The 25,850-nt window shown below is 32.6% G+C and overlaps 1 protein-coding gene, 1 long non-coding RNA gene and 1 pseudogene across 4 annotated transcripts in view; all 3 read left to right on the plus strand.

The window, feature by feature from the left end:
- Positions 1–205: 205 nt before the first annotated feature.
- Positions 206–3,548, plus strand: LOC122714128. The gene is made up of 4 exons (XR_006346581.1): positions 206–506; positions 603–802; positions 971–1,301; positions 3,157–3,548. It is a non-coding gene; the product is annotated as an uncharacterized LOC122714128 (long non-coding RNA).
- Positions 3,549–9,783: 6,235 nt separating this feature from the next.
- LOC122714607 lies at positions 9,784–10,943 on the plus strand (annotated as a pseudogene).
- A 4,760-nt stretch (positions 10,944–15,703) lies between these two features.
- The window catches only part of LOC122714845 (putative transcription factor SOX-15), a 54,874-nt gene continuing 44,727 nt past the window's right edge, over positions 15,704–25,850 (plus strand). For all 3 annotated transcript variants that reach the window (XR_006346724.1, XM_043936570.1, XM_043936557.1), the window contains exons 1-2: positions 15,704–16,708; positions 23,310–23,749. Coding sequence is in view for 2 of the 3 variants with exons in the window: in XM_043936570.1 (XP_043792505.1) it covers positions 23,583–23,749 (167 nt within the window). In the remaining variant the exon portion in view is untranslated. The remainder of the gene's footprint in view (positions 16,709–23,309; positions 23,750–25,850) is intronic.

Here is a 25,850-nt window from a genome sequence, read left to right on the forward strand (position 1 = left end):
GAATTGTTGCTTGTTGAATTCATAGCCATTCGTTTAATGACAATTTTATTGCGCGAAAAATGATTAATGGCACGTTATTTGCTCGCTGAGGGAAATACTCGGTGATAGGTTAATGGACGTAAAAAATGAACAGGCTGGCGTAAAGCGGCAGAGAGATACGAGCCTCGACGATGATAGATATGGTTTAACCAGTCGTAATTGTTTTGCGTTCGCTCTTAATTGGGGCTACTTGTTCGTTACGTTTCTTCCGAATGGGTAAGAAGCTATGAAGTTTTAATAAATGCCTTGATCGAGCTGTTAACATGTTCTGTGGGGAAACAGGTAAAAAAAAAAAATCTTCAATTCGTTAGTCAGCTTGTATCGTCATTAATAATAAACACAAAAAACGAAGAATAATGGAATCATAACTTGAATTCACAAATCGATCGTAAAATAAAGGTTATTTTTTATCTCTCTTTCTCTCTCTCCTTCTTCATTCATTGTTTCACTTCAACGATGTATTGCAGGTAAATATTCAAAAAATTTTATTTTAAATTTGCTTTCATTTCGACGAATTATTTTAATTTCTTTTTTCAATTTTTAATTATTTAAAATTTTTTCAGTTTTATTATTGATTCAAATGAACAAGACCATTGGATAGCCAGACTTTCCACATCCTGTGTTTAGACCTTCTGAGTGATTTCTAGGTCAGATAACAATTGGAATAACTCGATTGAATTGGTATACCGATCAGTGAGACGGCAAAGGTGATCGGCTCGCTTTCGAAAGTGATGACCCCAGGGAGCGGTAAAGATGCGTGCAGGTGCTTCCTCTTTGCATTTTATACCTAGAACAACACTAATGCGATGAAGATTAGCTTACTTAAGTTCCCATGAACTATTTTTGAGCTTAATCGTTTGCACTGATCTCCTGTTATACGTTGTATACGTACGCCAGCTAGGTTGTAATAGATAATTACTCCTGCGACCAGGTAGGGGATAGACGTTCCTGGATCGCTAATGAGCTTCTGGAATATTATCGATGCTCACGGTAATGCTTATAACTGCTTTTCAACTGAGATTGTAAATTTTCCGTTGTTCACTGATTTCTGAGGGAAAGATGCACGCCGATTATGCATTGGTGGAATATAATAATGTTTTAAAGATACCCTGTTGCTTCTGAACGAAGAATTATCAGTAGATTTGCCAGAATGAAGCGAAGACGGACATATATATATTCAGAAATGCAAAGATATTCAAATAATTGCTTCTTACGAAATAGAAATGAATATCGTATAATTCTTGGAAGGAAAATAAACTGTAGTAGGTATTTCATAATTCTTTTCTTTTTTTGAAATAAAAAAATTTTGAAACAAGTATTTTAAAAATGAAAAAGAAGAAAGTTATTAAGGATCTAAGCTTAAAATTTAGATAAAAATTTTTTTTTATTATTTTATGTATATATTAAGAAATAAAAATATATCTATTAATAAAATTTAACTTCAATTAAAAAATATATTATTATTATATTAATAAATGGAAAAAATTTTAAAAAAGTTAATTGAGCAGAAGAAAAAGATTTCAGATTATGTATATGTAATAATTTTTATAGTAAAAAAGAATAGATTAAAATAAAATAGAATATAATTACCATATAAACATGACTAATATGATTCATCTATTTTTAACTTTGTTTTTTGTACTTTAATTTGTGCAAATGATTTCCAATACTCAATTTAAATATCTTCAATCAAGACCTTGCAGCTACTTTGCCTAATAAAACATGTATCATATTTGATCAAAGAAAATATTTTTACAGCAAACATTCATAATTATATTCATTTATATACCGATTATACATTTCATGGAAATTTTTATATTTTATATTATATTTAATAAAAACTAAATTTTCAATATCTAACTCAAAAATATTTTTTAGCAGATGAAAGACAAAACACAAGCTAGAATAAATTTTCAATATTGTCTGGCATTTTCACAATTTTTCAATTTATTCATCATTGACGGCCATACGTAATGAGTTTCTCGGGTCAGAGGTGAAGGATCTCGATAGTCGCTTCTTTATTATCGTTTTTCCTTTTCTTTTTTTAAATTATATTTCTGAGTTCTTTTTCGAATAGTAAGGAAACCATGCGTGCGCGTGGGCTCGCGGGCGAGAACACGCATTATTAAAATAGTTTTGTAGAACGCGATTTAATCGCGAAATTACTAAAAATTACCGGCAAGGTAATAATACGTGACCGCATAATGAATTTAAAGTAACTCGTAAGAACGATATTTCAGTCTTCAGTAAATCATCTATAGATATGGCACTATATAAGTAGAAATACATTGTTTTTTTTTCGATATTCATTCAGATTTACTTTATAATTCTGATGATTAATCGTTGGAAAATCGTAGTCTTAAAAAAAAATTCTTGATCATGCTTAATATGAAAAAATTAATCTTGTGATATAATTTTAATTTTATTATTAAAGGATCAATATTTATATAATAAACAAATTGAATATTGAAAATAAAAAAAATATAAAATATAAAACTTTTAATATTAAAACTAAATTAAATTAAAGTTAAACTTTTTGTATTCATTTGTAAGATTATCTAAAAAGTTATGGTAGAAGAAGATATTAAAAGTTTGATCATTTCTAAAATATCATATATGATTTATGTATCAAATCATTTATTAATTTATAAAATCAAGAAAGAAGAAGAAAAAATAAATTAAAATTATAATAATTGATACTTCATGTGAAATTAATAACGTTGAATCGTACAATCAATTTACAAAGATAAATTGCAAAAATCATAAGACGGATGTTCCGTGCCCTTTAATTCGTAGCATGATCGTATAAATTCATTAGATTCGCAATTTTTATACAATGAATTAACACACATTTATTTAGATTTATTACATGTGATATGTATGATTCATTTTAAATAAAGTTCCTATCTCGTTGAACCTTTTATACAATGATTTATATAATTTATTTTTTTTAGCTTGAAATGACTATATTAAAAGTTTTATTTCTTTTAATAACTTTCTTCTATAAACTTTCATTTATTTCATTCGAAAAATTACAATGATAAAATATTAACGACAAAATATTTTTCAAATCATAATAATCTTAAATGATAATAAAGTATTCTTCTTGAATTCCAGATGATTAAAGCACGAGCATTAGATTTGTACATAAATACTCGATCTTGCGTAATAGAAAAACATTGAATTGTGATCCCTTGACGAACTCGAAAAAATTACATGGCGAAAACTATTGCAACGTCGGAAGTGGCAATGCTCGGGAAGCGTACGGTTCTCAAAGGGTTAATTGGGCATAGTAATTCTTCAGGTGACCAAGCTCCATGGGAGTGGAACGGAGAAAACCCAGTTTTATGCTTCGCATTAAGTGCTTATATCTATATCTTTATGTTGTATCTGCTAATTTATAAATATTTAATTGGCCAACTACGACCCTTCGCTATAGTATTACCTTAAATGTTTTTTTTTTTTTTTTTACAGATAAGTTATCGTAACATTTTCATGCAATGAGGAGGAGGAAATACCATTGTCGCGAAAACGAAGTAAATATTATGTAATATTGGATGAGTGACAGCAGCTTAATTGTTACTACACCTATATCAAATATAATTATATTTTTCGTTAAAATTCCATTATCTTGTCATCAATTAATTAACTTCTACATTGATGTCGAAATAATCGAATAATTTTTTTTACAATTCTATAATAGTTGATTTTTTCAATTAATTTTGGGATAATCTTTTCTATGATGATATATTAAAATTTGGAATTCATAAACAGATTTTAAATACGAATGAAAATTTACTTTTAAATATTTTAATTATTTCGATTGTTATTAAAAAAATTTATATTACAATTAACATTTATTACAAAATGTGTAAATGTAAATCAAATCTGAAATAATTAATGATAAATTTGACGCTTAAACATCATTGATTTTTAAGTAATGTAATTAAACATACAAATACAAATGATATAGATATTTATTTTGTCCAACCAATTTTTCTTCAACCAATTGTTAACGTATTTGTACCTGTTCCGAATCGATTGCGCCCTACTCGGAATTCGAGCCTTCGTTATAGTTACTGTCTCCAATCGTGTGTGACAAATTATTCCAGCGTCATATCCGCCAATGGTTCGCGAAAACATTTACAAATCACCTTCCATGCAATCCAATATATATTCCTTCGCATTCTATTCTTCTTTTCTCATCATATACTCATACATAAATAATATAACATAAAAAATATAAATAAGTAAATTAAAAATAAAAAAGAATATTAAATTAAAATACAAAAAAAAATCAACTATAATAAATAATATGATAATAAATAATCACATCGAGACGAGATTTCAAGAAGCAATGTTTCAATGAAACAATTCTGCAATTCTTTGCAACCATGCAACATCTCATGAACTATGAATTGGCTCGTAAAATCTCTTATCTTTGATCGATTATTCGGCCTTGACTGAAAAAAAAAAAAAAAAAGAATAAAAAAAAATAAGAAGGATATTTCGCAGTAATGGTCCGGTCAAAAATTCTCACGATCACGTTGTCGTTTGCGCGGAAACATCGCGAAAAATATAAAAATAGATGCAGCAACGGCTAACCGTGGAGGTTAGGAAAAAAAAGTATCATCCTTGCGTGTCGGAGGGGCTGAGGTCGCGAGGAGTCGAGGAGTCGAGGAGTCGAGGAGTCGAAGAGCAATGCGGTCGAGGAACGAGCCCAGGCATACACGATGTGCGCCGCGTATAAGTCAGCACTCAGGATATTTCGTCATTTCCTGCTTCTCACGCGATACAATCTAAATTAACTATGTTCGCTTGGCTAGGCCTCCTCCCTCGCAGAGGCTCGCATCTCTCAAGAAAATTTCTTATTTCCTAGCAAGGAGGGCACACGGGGCGACGTGAAACGACGCACAGGGACTTCTCTCGACGAACGGCGTCATGATTGTACGATCATGATCGACGATCTCATTAAAAAAAAAATCTTAGTTAAAAAAAAAAAATAAATATACAAAAACTTAAATGTTAATTGTTTGCAATATTCATATCGTTTTTGATAGATGATTTAAAATATTCATATTCCATTTCTAACCTAAAATAAATACGAAAGAGTTTAATGCTTATAGAACTACTCTTTGTACTTTTAAAAAAATAGATATAAAGAAATTTAAATGATTAAAGATTGTGATGAATTAAATCCATCGTTATTATCTATCTAGGATGATCGCGATTTACTATGCAGATACTAAAAAACAATATAATCCAATTAGTACTATTTTGAAGTTTCTTTTACCGTTAACCTTACAATGGTTATTTCTCTGGTAACAATTGGCACTAAATATACTTAATTCTCACATAAAATTTAAAAAAACTCTTGTATCAACAGATTATCTATTGCAAATTAAATATTAGAAATTCAGTTATAAAACAAATAACATTCAAGAGATAAAAAAATTATAGGTTAGAAATCGAGCAACTATTATATATACTTTGATACTTCGATAAAATAATACATCGATACATAAAAAATGCTATGAATTTTTCAAACAATGCAATAAAATAAAATTGTTATAAAAAAAATTAACAACAGAATTTGAAGAATCAAACTTACATTAAAGTTCTTCGAGATATATGGAACTCGAAAAATAAAACAAAAGAACATTCACAATGCAGCAGAGACAACAATAACGAAGAATGAGAATGGTGCCGAAAACAATCGAAGAAGTATAATGAAGAAATAAAGGGATCGATGAAAGCTTCGATAAAAAATCTCGATTATAATCGAATATTGCAAGGAGACAATATGACGACGAAAATCGATAATAATAAAAAGAATAAATCGACTGATTGAAATCGTGGCGATGATGAAAGTTCAAAGAAGACGAAGACCTAGGCGGCTTTCACAACCAGACACGTAAATAATTCACCTGGAAAATCCAGCTTTAACGTTCCCGCGGCCGGAAGAGGTTCGCTAAGGTGTTCCATGAGCGTCGGGTAGAAAAAGGAATTTCTTGGAAAGAACCGTCGCTAGGTTAACTTTACTCGACCATTTGTTACATTGGCTGTGTGACGCTTTAAAAAACATTGCCGTTGCAGATTCTAATTCGTCGCGTTTCACCTAGGGGAGAGGTTAGGTTGCGTTACGGTTTGAAGGTACGTGCGTCGAAGGAAGTAGGGCGTAAAATACCATGAACTTTGAACTGTGCATTTTTGAAGAGAAATGGAGTGAAGAAAACCGCGTGAAAAGATTAAACTATTTGACATTTTATTTGACGTTTTATTTGACGATTATTTGACGAAGATATCCATTTTATTTCTATTTTAAATTTTAACAATTTGTTTTAATTTTTTTTCATCCTAATTTGTAATATAATCAGAAAATATTATTTTTAACGTAATAATATATGAATATTTCAATTTTGATCAAAATGATATATTATATTTTTTTATCCATTTATAGAATTTACAAGAAGTAATCAACAGAACGTTTTACTTATAGGAACATAAAATAAAGTGATGAAAATCAATAAATAAAATTGATTCCCTTAAATGGACCATAAATATTCCACCGAGTCATGATTTTCTTGGCGGCGTCGATTGTGGACAATCTGGCGAAGTCATTTAGCGATACGAAATGTTGCGTCATCGGTTAAACTGATTCGAGAGATATGTATCAGTGGCTATGGTTTGTAGTTCGTCATGCTTATAATTTCACTCTTATTTCGTTAACATAATTCTTACATGTGAACAATAAGTAATTTTATTTTTATGTAAAATAAATTTTTGAGAATGAAAAGTTTAAGATATATAAGATATATATAAAAAAAAAGAAAAATTATTTCCATTCTAATCTTATTCGCATATTTACTATCTATACATTAGTAAAATTTTTTTTTAATTTTACAATCAAATTATTAAAAATTTCAAATTCAATAATTCAATGAAAAATAAAAAAATCATGCTATTGCTTTAATATAGTTAATTCATAAATCAAAGATAAGATATTCGTAATGTCGATGTTCTATCTATATTCGGAGAAATTTGGTGGATGTCTGACTAATGATGGACCGCATCACTACCTGCGCAAAGTTCAATTTCTAAATAAAAATTGCACATGATTCAACAATAATTTCTATCTTTGACTAATATAAAAATCATTGAAAAATTGATTACATTAAATCATTTACTTACTGATTTATCCTATAGATGTATCTATCTCTAAATATTCATTATACGAAAAGAAAGAATTTTCATCAGGTCGATCCGATCGGTACTTCCTCAAGTATTTAAGATCAGGAAGTAGAGGGTGAACTTCAAAGAACATGCAAGGCAAGCAGAAGAAAGGAGATGATATCGTAGAGCACGGAAATGTTATGGCGTGCAAAGAACACGCGAAGAAGGTGTAAATGACCACTGCGAATACAGGACGCTAAAGAAAAGCAACGATACGGTATTTTGCGTCGCCGCGACGATCCTCTTTTTACGGCTGAATGCGTGCTGATGTAATTCTACTTTCTCTGTGAGAACGAATTTCACAAACCAAACTTCTCTGAGGTCTCGAATGGAGAATGCCAGCCGTATTGCTATCGTTTTTTCTCAGAAACTTGTTCGATATTTGCTTAATTTTTGTTTAATTTTATTACAAATAAGTATTTTCTGCAATATTTTTATCAATTTCATTATTATCTATTAGAATTTATTATTTAATTCATCATGTAATTTTAATATATTTATTTATATATAACATATATATATATATATATATGAGATTTATTTAATAATTTCCAAATAGATATAAATTTATAGTTTTATTTGAACTGAATGACAATTTTGACAGACTTTTTCTACATATTATAAATAAATAAATATATTCATCATATTCAATGAAAAAGAGAAACTATATGTAAAAGAGAAAATATATGTAACTTAACCTTCTATTTAACAATATTTTATAGATGATATTTTAATTTTGACGATTATAATTAAATTTTGAAATTATTTGAAATTAAACATAGAATTTATTATCTGCACGATTTTTAATTATTCTATAATTAAATCAGTCTGAATTAATTGAAGCACAAACACGATTTATTATTATATAACACACACTAAGAAATTAGGGTTAGGATTTAGGATACAAGAGACCTCTATTAGATATTGAAATAGAGGGAAACTGAAGCGCGAACGGTACTACCAATTGTCATTCGACGCGTAGACATATTAGGGAAATGAATCACTAGACTCTGTGTGCCTTATCAACATCGGTTTCGTGCGAAGAATACCGGCTGACTCCTTTTTACAGTTCGTTTGATTATCTTCCGATCGTGAATCTATTATCGTTGGAATACAATGCCAGTATACTAGACACACCGCGTTAACGGATAATGTTGGAATACGTTTTCTTGGATGATGTTCATAGAAAAATTTGCGCGAGCCAATCATTTCAACGAAGGGAGCCTACATCGCGTCGGTTTTTCAGATTATGGCGTTCCTTGACATTTTATCACGTAACTAAGGTTGATTGGAAGAATCGATTACATATCTACTTGTGAAAACATAAGTATAATGTCATTAATGATGCTATAATTATTCTTAGCTAGAATTAAATATTAATTCTTAAATATATTAATCAACTATGTTAAATTTGTTAAATTTTGAAAACTATATATTAAATTTTGAAATTAGAGACATAATGTTTGCTTTAATTTATAATTACGTTTAATTTTGTTTTAAATTGATATATGTGTGTAAATAGTGTGGGAACAGTACTGCCCTCCAGAGTTTAATTCTATTAACTAACATTTGGAACTATCGAAGAAAATGAGGTTATATAATTTCTTTTTTCTTATTCTTATTATTTATTTTATTCTTATTATTTAGAAGAAATTTAATAATTCTGATTATTAAATCTATTTTTAGTTCATTGGATAAAAGATTTATTTTTTCAACGAATCGATACAAGAAAAGGAACGATTAATTAGAATTGATTTTACAAGATTCTTTGCTTTAATTTCAATATCAAGTGCATTCAAATACAGTGGAGATCTATTGGAACATCTGAAGTTGTTTCCAAGATCGTTGTTCCATGCTTTGGAATCGCGGAATAATCCGCTACTGTTCGAGTCCCGTTGTTACCAGACTATCGGAACCTCACTCTCCATTGTCTTGGATAAGGCTTCTAAAAAAATTCGCATTGACGTCTTCATCGAAACTACCTTGAACTTCACTAACTAAAATTTTTCAACGTTACATACTATCACATTAATAGAACGGTAAGTTTTTAGAATTATATATTATAAAAGTATAAAAATATAAGATTTTACACTTGTTAAATTATTTATTAAAATTATATGAAACTACAAAAATTTTATAAGTAATAGAGGAAGTAGGAAGCGATCTTTGGTATTAAGTTAATTACTTGTTTAACGAAGAAACTTTCTACTTTTTAATTTGAACGGCATTCACCAACATAAATGAAATATAATAATAATATAGTTTCTCATATAAAATTTTGTTACAAATACGATTGAAAATTTCTCAAACTCTAATAAACTTAATTAGAAATTGAGAAAATTTTTAACTTTAATAATCTTGCTAAGTTTTGCTAAGAATTATCTTAATCTTTAAATCTTTAATAATAGTAATAATAATCTGTTTCACCAGTACAACCAATTATTTCAAACACGGACATATTATACAATTGGCAAGGGAAAAGGTACATTACTCCAAATTGCATCTTAAAACTGCACATACATATATACACAAAGTCAACTACCAGCAGAAGAACAAACGAGCAGTTAGACATTTTGTCGTGTGGCAGAGGCAGCGATTAGAAAATGTCGTCTCGCGTCGGGAAGACGAGCGAGCGTGGCAAACAGTGGCCATCCGTTCCGCGGGAGTCAGAAAGGTACATAGTTGCGGACGCTGCAATCGGCTGTGCTGGTGGCGTTTCTAACAAATTAACGGCCGATATCTCGTCGTTGCCCTGCTCCTACCTTCTGGCTCCACCTCCCGGTTGTACGGGCTGGTTCGGTGGAGCCCGGCAGATCCAGCCGGCGCGCGGAGAGAGATCATTTTTGCCACGTATTTGCAAACTGAATAATAAATACGCAGATATACGCGAAGAGGCCGCGTTCCGCCTTCACGCAGCTCGCGCTACGCGCGGATTGGTCGCACCGGCCACCGAGGGGACGGCGATATTCATTCGCCGTCTCTCCGGCTCTCGTGGACCTACTTTGTACACGCACACGTGCACGATACCTTGTTGCACGTGCACGCGATCGTTCACGCTTAAGAGGGGAGGCAGCGTGTGCGCGAGAATGCACGCCACTCGCTGTACCATATCCCTCTCTCGTCGGCTCGACGCTCCTCTCGCTACTCTCTCTCGCTACTTCCCTGCCTCTTCTGCCCCTCAATGCACTCACTCTTTCTTTCTCCAACGAGACGAAACGACCTTCCCTCTTTTTTCCACGCGTTTTTCCCTCGGCCTTTCGCATCTCTCCCATCCTTTTAATCCGCTTCACCTTCTATACCCTATTTCATGCTCTCTCTGTTTCTCTCTTTCTTTCTCCTCATTGCCGTTTCTTTTTCTCTTTCTTTTTTTCTCCTTATTTCTTGCAGTTTCACCAATGGATCCACCCGTTCCATCGTAGAGATTTTCAACCTTTCTTCGCAACCGTACTTTATATCCTTTGGCTTCTCCTCCTTCTCCTCCTCCTTCTTCCCCATCTCCTTCGCCACCGTCCTTGTTCGCGTTTCTCTGGCCGCCTCACCAGCCGATCAGCGCACACCCGCGCACATACGATGTGTATACACGCACACTTCTGGAGAAATACTTAGCCAGTGCACCTCGATCGGCTTTCTTGTCCTTGCCGCATACACGCCGGCTACTGTGGCTTTCCTAAATCCCCTCGACATCACCCCGATTGCGCAGAAGTGGAAACGCGGCGGGGAGTCACCCGGTCGAGGCAACCAACCACTCTTAAAATTGTTCATTCCACAACGTGGTAGTGAGGGATACAGAAAAAGAAGAAAAGAGACATCGATGCCGTTGGAGAAATAGAGGCGATAATGTTGAATGTAAATGTCGCGATGGGAGTTAAGCATTCAGTTTGAATCCAGTGAATGAGACTATTGAATGTTTCAGTTTTTCTTGAAAAAATGATTTTCAAGAAGGAAGAATCTATGCTCCATTGATCGGAGAATCACTTTGTTTCGAAATTCTGCTGGAACAACAGAATCTCTACAAATTATTAAATATCTTTTTTTTTTTAGAGTTAATTAAATATTAATTATATATATAATTAATTAAATATTTCATTTGCAGACTGAAAGTTTCAAGTTTGAAAATATTTAAATACTTGAAATTATCGATATAAGAATTTTATTGTCTTTTAATGAATCATCAATAACATCCTTTAATTATTTCCATCTGTATAATTCTATCATGTCAATTATATGAATCATACTGAATAATTTTCTAATATTATCATATAACAAGTATAAGTTATGTATCTTTAACAGAAAACAAAATTCTTGACTAACAAATATCTTATTTTTTTCCAGGTTTGTCCTGCACAAAATTTAATTTCTTTATTAATCATAATTTTCATGAATACCGTTTTCACGTAAGAGAATTCTATGTACGCATTGATAATCTTGCCTTGAGGCATCATCATCATCATCATTGGAGAGAATAAAGTAGAAGAAACGGAATTGACTTGTCATTTCTTGTGTAATAAATCACGAGCTCTAGGTATGTTAATTTTAATCGATAAGCATTTTCTTCTTGCTGGTTAATGTGAGTAATCGTTTTTTCCAGGATGCTCATTTTGGCGGGATCTCCTAGTAGCGGACCACTGTCGCTTCATTTTTATCACATTTTACAATCTGTCTGAGCGATATAAATATTTATAATCCATAATAGACATAAATATATTACTTGCTTCCTAACGCATTAACAAGCATAATGCACTTGGATCGTATATTTCATAGTTATGTAGAAGCAAGTGAACAAAGCATGGTTTTTTTGGTTTACTTTATGGTTTTTTAAATATTGTTTTTCTTCTGTTTATTGTTGTGTTAAGTATGCATGATAGTATATTATGGATATTATGAATAATGGAAGATTTCTTTCATTCTTTCATTCATTATAGCTTTTAATCATTGAAGAAGGATTAAGAAGATTCCATTATTATTATTATAGAATCCTGAATTTCTTATAGATTTGCATCGTTTTTTTCAATGAAAAATTTAATCTAAAAAGATAGAAGATTTTAACAATTGGAGAAGGATTTGTAATATTAAATGTAAAAAAAAATATATATATATAATTTTAATGAAATCATATAAATATTGAATAGAGATTTAATTATTTAAAAATTATAAACATTATGCTTTTTCAGATAGGAAACAATCAATTTTGATTTATCATTGCTACTTATAATGTAATCAAGAATCTTATAAATCAAAATTTACATTAATCTTAAAAATTTTAATCTTCATATTTTCATAGTTTTATAAGTTTTCTTTGATTTTTCTTTTTTTTTTTTTGTTTGTTTGTATTTTTATGAGGAAGTATATTCTTATAATTATAATTTGTATCTACTTATACATACAATTATTTTGTATCTTATAGTACAACTTAAATTATTTTTTTTATTAGGATTGCATTGTATTTCCCATATTATAATACATATAATACATCTCATATAATACACTTTAAAATTGTAACTTTATAAAAATGTTTTTAATTCGGAAATTTAAATATATTTTTAAGCAGGTAATTAATATTAATTAGAAATAAGAAAATTTAATTAGAATTAAGAAAATTTTCCAATTATCTAATGTAAATCGTATAAATCACAAAGAGAATAATATAAACTCATATAGGATGGATATGAATAACATAATTATAATTTTCTTTATTATGAAGCAATGAAAATTTTTTTACATTTCATGTCAGATTAATCTTTTTCTTACAATATTAATATGAAATAAAAAATTTTAAACAAATTATATTTGAAGATTTATATATAATGATTTTTTTATTTTTGACAATATTATCGATACCGAAGATGGTACATACAATAGAAAACGAAACTAATTGTTGCCGTATTTTTCGTAGTAAAATCTTTTAAATATTCAGTTTATACGCTCCGTTTTACATTCACTACCCCGTATCACGCAAGACGAGCGCACACGTGCGTTCATTTCATATGCATACGAAAACAGTTACGCGTTACGTTTTAGATCGACAATGGGGTCGAAGAGCTTCTACGTGATCTTAGTTTCGATATATCGGAATATAAGTTTTTGTTTTCTTTGAAAGAAACTGAAACAACTTTTCTCCTCTTACTCATTTGATATCTTATAAAAATGATAATATCTTGATAAAAACTTTCGATCAGAAAAACTAGAATCTTCGAATCTTATCTCAGAAATATTTTTCCTTTTTGGATTAAATGATAACGTTAAAAGATTGTATAATCTTTGCAATCATTTCCTAATTATTTTATTGAATATATTTCTACAGAATACAAAGAAATCAAATTAAAATTCGCTGGTCAAAATCTATTCGTATGTCTCTTTTTCTAAGAACCAGTTCCGCAATCCATTCAACCCGTTCGAACACGTCCGTCACTCGTACCAAGCTTTAAATTGAATTATAATTCGTCACTGTTGTCGCGACGTTTCGTGTTTCCCGATAATTAACGCGCTCGGCTAGTTTGTTCTTACTTTCGTGGAATACAGTTCCTTGTAACGAAGCGTTCAGCGTTAACGAAGCATTAAAGCGAACCAGCTGCGTTTGGTTAACACAAGGAACAAACGGGCGGAATACAAAGCGTGTAATTACCAGGTGATCGTCCCTAATAACGGAATAACGTGTACAATTATTCGTCCTTACGCATTTCATCGAATTGCCAATTTCTCTATGAGAATGGGAGTCAATGGTCTGTACTTCGTTCGAGGAAATCGTAATTCTCGGCTCTCAGTTGTCGCGTCGTTCGTCTTTCGTCGTTTGTCGTTCTTTCCGTGATATTGGAGAGGCGCTGGCAGCTCGTATATCCCATCGTCCCGTGCAACGTCTATAATCTCCTCCATAGTATGGAGAATTTTTTTTTTCGCGCGCTTGTGATGACACCCACGTGGTTGCCTAGAGTCTGCTCTTCGCGCGATTCGCATAAAAGCCACCACCAATCTATATGGACGCAACCTTTCTCTTCTCGTGTGTGTTAATCAATCTGCTTCCTACGCTTTCAATTATGTAACACGGCATTACTCTATGCCCGAGGAAATTTAAAAAAAACAATCTTGAGGCTGGGGCGTGTGTCCGAACCTTCTAACTTCTCCCTCGGCTAGATTTCTATGATCCTCGTTTACGTTTAAATATGCAATTTGTTGGAAAATACCGCTCGGGTGTTCACAGTAATTCGACAGGAATTTCTTTGATCGATTAAAATTAATTTTCTTGGTATTGAAATGATGGATTGAGTCAGTCGTGGAAATTATGAAAATGACAATATGATATATTCAAGAATATGTGCTGATATCGCTATAATGATCAATAAACAAAATAAACGAAGATGAAGATTTGATAATGCAATGCATACATTTTTATATCATGTAATATCTTTGATTGTATAGATAATGTTTCGATTTAATTATTTTACATAATGCAATACGTAAGTAATTACTTTCAATATTTGATGTAAACCACTATAAATTTTCAAATGAATTCTTATGAGATTGTATAAAATTTATATCTAAAAAGGAATAAACATAAAAATTTTACATTTTTTAAAAAATAAAACAAATTTTAAATAATTAGAATTGATATTGCTTTTTTTATATGTAGAAAGCGATGCATTTTATTAAAAAATTCGTTGTACGAAAGCAAAAAAATAATTATACTGAAAAATACGCAACAATATTACTTTAATATAAAACTAGAGACTAATTTATTAACAAATTGTAATTATTTGAAATAATAATTGAAAAATGAGAAATATAAAGATATATGTAATTATAAATTTAATGGATATTAAATAATAATTTTTATAATTTTCTATAATAGAAACCATCATGATGAATTATATTTTTACATATTTTCAATTTTATATTTCATTCGTTATAAAGAACATAAAATAATCATATAAGGTAATTCAAACTCTACATCGAATTCCAAAAATCGTAAGCATGTCTAAACTCGAAACCGCGGTTTCCTCGCGGTCGAGCGATGGCGCAGAGATGCCGCCTATGCACGGGCGTATCCATGTGGCCGTATTCGCGCGAGAGGGAGATTGAACGAAGCGAAACAGTCTATGAGAAATCCGTAACGAGAGCAAGAGAAAGGAATCGACAAAACCTGACCATAAAACCTAGACGAAGAGATCGAAGAAAAGAAAGAGAAGAATAATGTAAGAAGAGGTTAAAAGATGAGACGGAGAGTACGGGGCATCCTCTGCAATCGGTACGTCCATGCACACGTATACCTGTGCAACGTTTGTATAGATCAGGTCGCGAATCCGCGGCGCGGTCGCGGTAGAAACGTAGAAAGCGCGGGGCGCCGCCACTGAGAGTGTGGCCGCCGGTGGTTCGGCCCGGGCCGAGTCGAGTCGAGTGGAGTCGAGGGGAGTCGAGCGAAGTCGAGTCGAGTCGAGTCGAGTCGCAAGTCACCTCCGCTCACCTCACGGCGCGTTCGACTTCAGTTCGCGCTCGAGTCGTGCACCACGGAACACGCGAGAGTCAGCCGGGCCGGCTGCCGCGACCGAGTTGGACGCACGCGCCCGACCAGCTATCGATAGAGATCAACGATAGACAAGCCTGCACGTTTCGACCTGAATCACGTAGGCTATAGATCGATTGACGTGAAATTAAAACGGTTAGATAAAAAAGAATCGTAATTAGATCGGTAAACGCGTAATATACACAGAACTATAAGCACGATATATGAAATTGCTTGTTCAATTTTGTCAGGATAACGATTTCTTATTAGAGGAATTAGGAGCGCGAATAGTGGCGTGAATCTCGTGACAACCGGTTAAATCAACGTGCAACGCACTTAAAATTACCGACGCTGTTATATTATGTCACACTCCCACACGAGCGACGGCCGCCGCTACCGGCGCGACGGTATACCGAGCTAACGTTGCGTCGTTTGACATTTCCATGAGCGTGGAGCGGTTAACGCGAACCCAGTGTTCGTGTCTTAGATCGTGCTGCTGTTCATGCACGCATCGGTCGAATCAGTGTTATGCTACGTTACGATCACCTCGTCATACTCATCGTCGTCATTGTCGTGATCGTTGTCAACGTGACGAGCCTCGTGGTACTATACTCGTGCAATCTAACGAGAGTCCTTATTCAGTGACTTATCTAGTGCTCCACAATTAGAAGATTGTCTTAGTGTTTTCCAACCGTGTACGTAAATGCGTACAAACGCGTGACATGCGTATCTGTCAAGATATCCCTATATATCACTGATCACTATCGTGAAATCGTGAAAGAAATCATCGATATCCGAGACGGTATTTCGGATGAAAGACTTTCCTGATATTTCCTTCAAATCAAGATAGTGATATTTCTCGAGCCGCCTGTGAGAAATCAGAAGATTCAACGCAAATCAAAAGGAAATTGTACATCCAAAGAATATCGAGGAAATTAGAAGGTAATGCAATACGTAATTTGGCGCGCATTTCAATTTAATATGCGAAATTCGATAAAATATACGCGATATATATCTATTATTGATAGGTAGAAAGTAATCGTATTTGTCTAAAAGTATTACGCAGCTACATAACATTGTTGATATTGTCGATATTTCGTAGCGATGATTAAGTGAGTCAGTATGTTTTTATGTTCTAATAACACAATATTCACAGAAAAATGTATTATCTCACTAACAGAAATATAAATAATAAATATTATAAATATAAATAATAAAATTGTATATATATTTGTACATAACGAGACCATAGTGGTTCGAGACTATATATCATCTAAATTAAGATCAAATGATGCGAAACAAACAATCGTATAATTTTACATGCTGTGGCGCAGTGGAGCGGCATCGGTATAATAAATATTTCGTTCGTATATCATTGTTTGATATTTCACGTCAGAAAACTTTTCTATATTTCTGCAACGTACTACACCTATTACGATACTATTGAAAACATATACTTGTCGAATCGCGTAGTGTTACCGATATTAGTTCGCAACCACATTGCGTCGTTTTATCGCGTTGAGCCTAAATTTCGAGTTAGTCCGCGACCGCGACCTGGTCGTGACTACGGGCTATGAAATCGGTAATGAGCTGTAAATCTTGAAACCGAGTTGTGCACGTTAACGCGGTTCGCGCGTGTGAGTCACAGACGGCGAGAGCAGCGGGACGATACCGTCGATACATAAGCCAGCATCCGAGGCGAGTATTCTTTTTCCTTACGGTAGGAAATCGAAGGAAAGGATAATAAGCGAGAAATACACTCTCTCTTAGCCGGCGGCCGGTTTCGTCGTTGCGCCGCGCGTGGGTGTACGAGAGGGAACGAGATAGGCCGAGGGTGGGAGGGAGAGGAAAGGAGGCAGTGCGCGCGCTCCAAGTCGATTTTTCGAAAATCCACCGTGAAACCTTCGTTAACGGCGATCCGAGGAGTCGATAACCGAGTTCGTGCGCCGATCGATCGGTCGATCGATACTCGCTTGATTTCGATCGAGGCTTCGTGTGTCGAAAATCGAAACGTGAACAAGTTCTGTTTGGCAAGGTCTCTTTTCCTCGTGTTTAGGAGGTTATATCGTATTGCTTCCTTTTTTTTCACGCTGAATCCTTTATCTATTTTCGACGAGCGATTTTCGCCGTTGCGTAAGAGTTCGAAGAGTAAGAATTCGAAACAGGTATTGTGAAAATTTTAATGTCATTTACAATTAATATCGTGGTTGGATTCTTATTGCGAGATGTGATATATAGAGTAGTTGGATGTTTTGTGTGGGTGTTGCTTATTAGAGTTAACTAATATGTGATGTTTTATAACGTACGTGTAAATACGATTCGAGAGTAAATTCGTCGGAGTAGAGACGAATAAAGTTTAGGTAAATTTATTTTTTATTATGAATTTGAAAAATTATAAATATAGATGTTTATAACCTCAAATTTCATAATTGCAAACTATGTTTATTTTATAAATTTATTTATTTTAATTAAATTATCTATTCGAATTCCACTTCATTATTCTTATACAAACAAATTTAAATCTACAATTTTTCATCATTTTTTTCGAATCTTTTTTTACAAACCACAACGAAACGTCAAACCGTATACGTACATGTTCTCCATATATCTCTTTCTCGTCGCACGCAAAGCGTTAAATATCCCCATTAACGTCGCAATTTCACACTCGATACAACCTCGAACGATAATGAGCTACGATCCCCGTGAAACATGCAGCTCGAGATTCGCGTCATTAACCAACAATTGATAAACCACGACAGACAATGGACATGTTCTCAAAGGTGAATCAACTAATCTTCCACGTTCGTTGCCGATGGAAAATGGACATGGACGGTTCGCCGCGTTCCTTCGAATTTTACCAGTGCATAATAAATCGAAGCTCTTGCGCCATCGAGACGTGCCCTCGTCATATGAAATCGAACGACCTCGTCGTCTTTCGACGTCGTAACAGTCTAGTCGATAATACGAGAGGCCAGGTCGGATTCGATGGTGGTTACAAGCGGTGGAGGTACAACACGGCTAACTAACTGCATTGAGCGTGTCCGTCGCACGATTGAGAGGTGTACAGCAGGGTGGAAGGAAATATAAAGTCAACGTATTTTTATTATCCACTACCACGCTTGGATAAATTTTTAATTGAAATTGAAATAAGGAATAATTATTTGAAATAATTTATTTCTATTCGTTATTTCCAGTATTGATTGTATTTAAATATATAAATAATATCGATTTATATTTGAAACGATTTCAAACAATAAATTATTTTGTTATTTGTTTGAACGACAAAATTTGAGAAGAAACAAGATAGGATAATTCAAAAGAATTCAAGAAGAAATATAATATTATAAAAGATGTATGATTTTATGATATAAAGAAATTTTTTTACTTTTTTCTTTTTTCAATTTAAATAATTTAATTTCAAGAAATTAAACTTTAACAATTATTAATATGTATTGCAAGATATATATTGTGTACAGAGTTTATGGTAAAGATTTTAATGTGTATTAATATATAGAATTGGTGATGTAAGATACAGAAGAATTTATAAATTTTGAATGATTGATTTTCTTTGAGATATTATTTATAGATTAAATTTAATCTATGTATATAACAATATGATAATTGTAATATGAAATAATTCATTCTTTTATAAATAGAAAAAAAGAATTTAAAAAATTGGATAATTTGAAAACTGCAATAATTAATAAATTATTATGATTGAAATTAATCAAGTTTAGGAGAATATATTATTAGATAAAGATAAATATCACATATGTATTCTTTATATAGTAGTGACAAGAAACTGGATTCGCCAGTTAATTTAGTTTATAGTTTGGTGAAATACGAGGTAGTTTTAGTTATTTTGTTACTCAAATATCTGCTTTGTCATTCAATTCCAAATGTTGAATATCGTAGTAAATGAATCATATCAATATTATTATTTCATTAAATAATTTAATTTGCTACTCAGTTTAAATCTCAAGTCTAAACTTCAATTTCTGATAAGAAAAAAAAGAAAATTCACAATATTATTTTAATCAATTATATCTTTACATTTTTTTTAAAAAACAAAATAATTATCAAAAATCGAATTCAACAAAAAAGATCAATTTCCATGAATTTTTTAAAAATAATCTTAATAAAAGAAAACAAAAAATATTCAATTTAATTAATTTAATTTCAAGAAGTTAAACTTTAACAATTATTAATATGTATTATAAGATATATTGTGTACAGAGTTTATTTATATATCAAAGATCTATAATAAATCATTTTTTTATCAATATTTGTAGCTTACACGATTACACGATAGAGATTTTTTTTATTTTACATAAATTACACGCAACAATTCAAAAATTATATTTCTTACTGCAATCGTTCCATTCTCAAAAATCTGATCTCGAATTTTCAAAAGAGATTTAAATTTACGTATATTTCCCATCTTCGTATCTTTATTTCCATCAAACGCAATATTCCCTTAACCGAATGCAAAACAATTACAAAGTCCAGAATCTAAACAGTATACTTACACAGTGTACGTTCATCCACACACCTATACCCCGCCCCCCCCTTGCCAACATGTACACGCTTAAAAGCAAACGAACGAAGGTCTCAATCGTGGCGCAGCATAACGCAATAATAATCATAATGCCAGATCGATACGCGATATTCGTTGTATCGCACGGTGTATGTCATTACAAGGATGGAGGCACGAAAGCACACGGAATGCCGCGGAGTCGCGTAACGATGTCACTGTGAAAAATCCGCTTAAATTAACGGTCTCTTCGCCGCGAGATCTTCGCCTGTCCCTTTTTCCTCGCGTGCCTCTTCTTTTTTTCTCGTCTTTCTCCCTCTCTTCCCCACACCATCTGTCTCTCTCTCTCTCTCTCTCTCTCTCTCTCTCTCTCTCTCTCTCTCTCTTTCCCTTGTCCTTTCCCTTCGACGAAGTTTCAACGCGATTTTCATACGCGATATGCATCTTTCGATCGCGGCGGTGATTCTCGAAGAAAGTAAATAATATGCAAAATGCCTCGTAATGAGCGTACAATTACCGCAACGAGATTGTTCGATATTCCAGCAAAATCTGAAAATTGTAAATCAACTTCGAGAGACTTTCTAAGTTGCCTCGAAGAGTCACGTTCACATTTTATGGTAAAAATAATCGTGGACATTTTTGGAAATTCGATGATAACTGCATATCCCATGGGTAGTCTCTAAATGAAAACTTGCCTTTTTGTGGAAAGTGGAATTGGTATCGCGCGCGCGTGCGTATATATCGTATGATTATTTAATGATGCGGGGAAAGGTCTAAGTTCAAGTGTGTGGATTGTGAATTTCTTATGATGACTCTCGAATTACGCGAATATATACGGATGATCTAAAAGTGATCGAAGTGGATAAAAGTGTTGTTAATCGCGCCTCGTGAAGAAAATTTCAATTTTCGCGCTAATGGAACGAGACACGATTAACCTAGAAACTTATCATGATTTATAACAAAGAAGTGAAAGAATAGTAGGAGATTTTATTCAAATTCTGGAAATTCATCAATGTCGAGCTGTGCAGTTGTCCATTCGAAAGATTTATTAGGAAGGATTATTATTATTGTAACCCTTAATGCACGATGTGTAATGAGAGATTGTGAATGTGACGTTAATATGAAGATTGATTCTTTTCGTGAGAAACCTTGTGTAGATTGGAAATACATATGAAACGATTAATTTCTAGTTTTCTAATTGTATTTTTGAAAACAAATTTATAAAATTCTTTGGAATTATCCACGAGTTAGCGTTTCTAACCTCTACATTTTTCCACACTTTTCAAATTCCCCCAACTGATTTATTCTTTTGTAATGATAAGATAAACTTAAAAACCAGAGTTAAATAGTCAAAAAAGGTCATTAAACTGCGTAGTTACGTGAACAACTTTGCGATATGACAAGGAACAACATAGTCTCAAGTTAAAACGCAAATCCAGGAACGGTTAATTGCATCTTAAAAGAAAGAGAAACGTTTTACTATCCTCCCAGTTAGATAACTAGTAATTTATTGGTGATTGGTCCCTTTAAGATATATATTTATATGTATATTTATATATATATATAAAACTATATATCTATATACATCGTGGTCACAAGCGTGATTAACACCCAATCGCTTAAGCTACGAAGGCGCTTACTAACCTAACCCAGTAGTCGACGATTAATTTCTAGAGGAAATTATAAGTTTGAAACGGTCCACATACGGTCTCCCCATGTCGTGCCACTTACTGGAAGGACCGAAAATTATTGGCGGCCCATTTCTCTGGTAATTGGATCGTTCGTCAGTCGTTGGACAATAAGGAAATAAATAATTATTCGATTATAGTTAAAAAACGTATATTTCACGTTTGTCACTTGGTGATTGATCGCTATGGAATGTAAAAAAGTCAGGATCACTTACCATCTAAGTTCGAAAAATTTTAAAAATCAAAATTTATTGATATTTTAATTTTTGATAAATAGGTATTGAGAGAGAGAGAGAGAGAGAGAGAGAGAGAGAATACAAGCATTTACCTCTATTTGAAAAAAATGAAAATAAAAAATTATAAGTAAAAATTTTATGGATTAAAAATTATAATATCTAATATTAAAATATAAATAATAACCTATAAATAATATATCACATCTATTTTTATTCTCAATTATTAATTCATTATAAACAAAATTTAATATTTCAATTTATTAATAAAAATTTAAACGAAAAAATTTTAAATGTAAAATTAAAAATAAATAATATATAACTATTACATGTATACGTGAAATCAAGCCATGAAAGAACGTGACCGCGTAAAATATCGAGAGAAAGAAATTGGATCGATTGGATAAATCCCTCCGGGGTCTTGTTATTCTCTTTTCTATATTAGATTAGGTGCAACTCTACGATACCTCTGATTTGATGGACCATAATATGGATACCGATTATTATAGCTGTTCGGTTGATTTGCTGCAACGGTAGTGATTAACGCTCCGATCGTTGTTTCTCGAATAGAAGCCGATCGATATCGAAGTCTATCGATATATACCGATCATTATCTAGTATCTGGCATTTTGAACCCGTCTATTAATGGAACCTTATTACCAACTCATCACCGCTAAAATTAACCAGACACTTTCATTAACCTGGTCTTTAAACCATGTGATCTATTCGAATATTATATAATGAGTATCACTATCTTTTTACACAATTCTATCGATATATTCTTTATGCTGCATTCTCATTGAAACAAATATATGTAGAATTTTTTTATTATACTTTTGATAAAATTTTTAAATATATCTCACATTTTTTCATTTCACGATATGATCATATATTTGTAAAAAAAGGAAAAGAATGTTTAGAAAAATTTTACAATATAGAAGATTAATTTTTATGTATTTAAAAAAAAAATGCTAGTGAAATTTATTTTAGGTTAGCATGGTTTCTTATATTGCGAAGATCGTTGATTAAAGAAATTTCTAATTATAATGAAATTTGAGATGCTAACAAAATGTTTTGTTTTGTTACAGGATCCTATGCTAGAGGAGAAGAATCGTCGATTTTGTTTTCTTGATGATCGACATCGATTCGAGTGCAATAATCGAAGTTTCGAGATGAAAAATGGACGACAGTCGCGCAAGTGTGTTTCGTTTACGTTTCTTCAATTCGTTCGTGATCGATGAAACGAGTAAGTGAATCGGATATATTCGGTTATTAAAGAAACGGAGGACCAATAAGAGAACAGTGTCATAACGCGTGTGAAATGGATGGTACGCCAAAGAAAATCGAAGCAGTGTTAATATATGGATGCCCATGGGTGGAATTTGGCCGAAATGTGCCAGCGTTACCATCACGCTGTACCGGCAGCTCAAAATTCTTCGCCAGCTAGGGATCCCTCGGCTGCCATTGTGCAAGGCTTGTCAACGGCTACGCACATCGATCAGGCTAGCCCTTCTTATTCCCATTACACGTAAGTGTTCTTTTTAATTTTATTATTTCATTCTTTTAAATACATGCATAAACATTTATACTGTAACAATATTAGAATCATATTCGAAAAAGATACATATATATATATATATATATATATTATAATTAGAAAATAAGAGATTTAATATTTTACAAATAAAAATTGAAATTCATATTCAATTTTTCATAAAACTCTATTAAAAACAAACAAAACAAAAAGTGATCATATTTCAATACATGAAATCTTTCACGAATCAAAATTCCGAAATTATTAAAAATAAATATCACGAACGAATCACTAATTTATATATCACTTAACCTTAAAAAAAAAACATATCCAAGGAAAAAGAAACAGACATTTTAATAACCATATTATAGTAAGAATCAATGAATCGACAGGAGGAGCGTAATTTCTCGCTCTTTCTCATTAATTCGAAATTACACAACGCGGTTAAAAGGCATTCTCGTGCAAAAAGAAAGAAAAATGACGTCGTTTCGGCGTTTTCGCGCGTGCCCTGTCCTATGTACTCATCCTTATCGCAACCACGGTACGTTCTCAATTGTATTATATATATTAATAACGATACAGCGAATTAGGGATAAGTATACGATTCCTTGGTCAGAGCTCGGTAATCCTGTTATTAGCGCGGCGATTAGGGGAAGATGATCCTCAGGCAAATTGCAGGGGCGTATACCGCGGTGTTTGGTTAACGTAATCGCCAATCACTATCGTTGATCCTCTCTCGCGGTAAAACAGAGAGAGAGAACTGAGGAAAGATATCGACAGAGGGAAAGAGAAGGTATATAAAGGATCGTAGAGAAGAGGAACAGGGTCGATGCGTCGGTTAGTATGAAACCCTCGGGACCTCACGTCATTTCCCTTCTTCGAGAATTTTCTCGTTTACGTTAGCAGAGAGCCTTGAAGCGAGTCAAGATCTCGCTCGTGTCCCGAAGACATTCGTGCCGTGGAGTCGATTAAATTGCAGTTTACGCTCGGATTCAATATTTCACTGTTATTACGTGGAATTGGCGTAACCAAACGGCAGAAAAGTATTCTTCTTTAAACAGTCCAGGATTGTTAGGTTGACCACGTACAAGGAATTTCCTATTCCGTTTTACTTACGTGGTACAAGATAGGTAATTTTATTGGGGGATATATAGTGTGTACAGTTTGGTATTTTATCGGTTGATGTATCGATTCGATTATTTATTTATTATTGATGAAGATTATATATTGTTTCTTCAATGGTTTGTTACAGTTCGATGTTGTATAGTTAAAATTGAACCGTTGTTGTTGTTTATCGTTAATATTCAATTTTTTATTCGATAAATTATTAATCAAATTTTTCAGGTTTTCTTAAATAAGGCAAAAAGTTAAGGTTAAGTCTTGTCTTTTTTCACATTTCGCGAAGCAGAAACATATCTTACGCGCATGCGTATTTTCGACGAAAGAAAGTAGCGGATGAAACGGGATAAAAACGAAACTAAAACGGTTTCAAGATCGACTTTTTGAACTGCGTCGTTTCGCTGACGACGAAAATCATCTTCATTAAAATTGTTCCGCTCGGTTCCATACGTTGCTCGCGCGGCCGTCGCATGGATCGCGAACCATGTCACGATATTCGCTCGGATATCCCGGCGAGTGACTCTTGTAGCCTAGATTCGAAGTGTTAACGTGTGATGTGTTTTCAACGTACGATTTTTACATCATCTTAATCCTATCCATATCGCAATGCCTTTTCTCGAAATCTCTTTAGCGCGATTCTAGTGCGATCGATGAGTAGCAAATTGGCTCGAGAACAGTTGGAACGTTCTTTGTTCTGCTATTTATAACTAAGGCTTGGACATATTTTATTGACGTGATGATAAAAGATAAGAATTTGAAGTAAATTCTAATATTTTAAGAATAATAGATGAAAATATTAATATAAATAATTACAATATAAATTTAATAAATAAAATAGTTTTTCGTCGAGATCGAGTGAATTTTTTTGAATATAGTTATTTTGTTATAAATTCTTGATGTTGTTAAAGAAATTCATGAAGGAATTTGAATTTCTGATGTAATTGAATATAGACAAAATGGAGTCGAAAAGTAATTC

Source organism: Apis laboriosa, unplaced genomic scaffold (genome assembly GCF_014066325.1).
Source record: "Apis laboriosa isolate Shangri-la unplaced genomic scaffold, ASM1406632v1 scaffold112_cov148, whole genome shotgun sequence".
NCBI lineage: Eukaryota > Metazoa > Arthropoda > Insecta > Hymenoptera > Apidae > Apis > Apis laboriosa.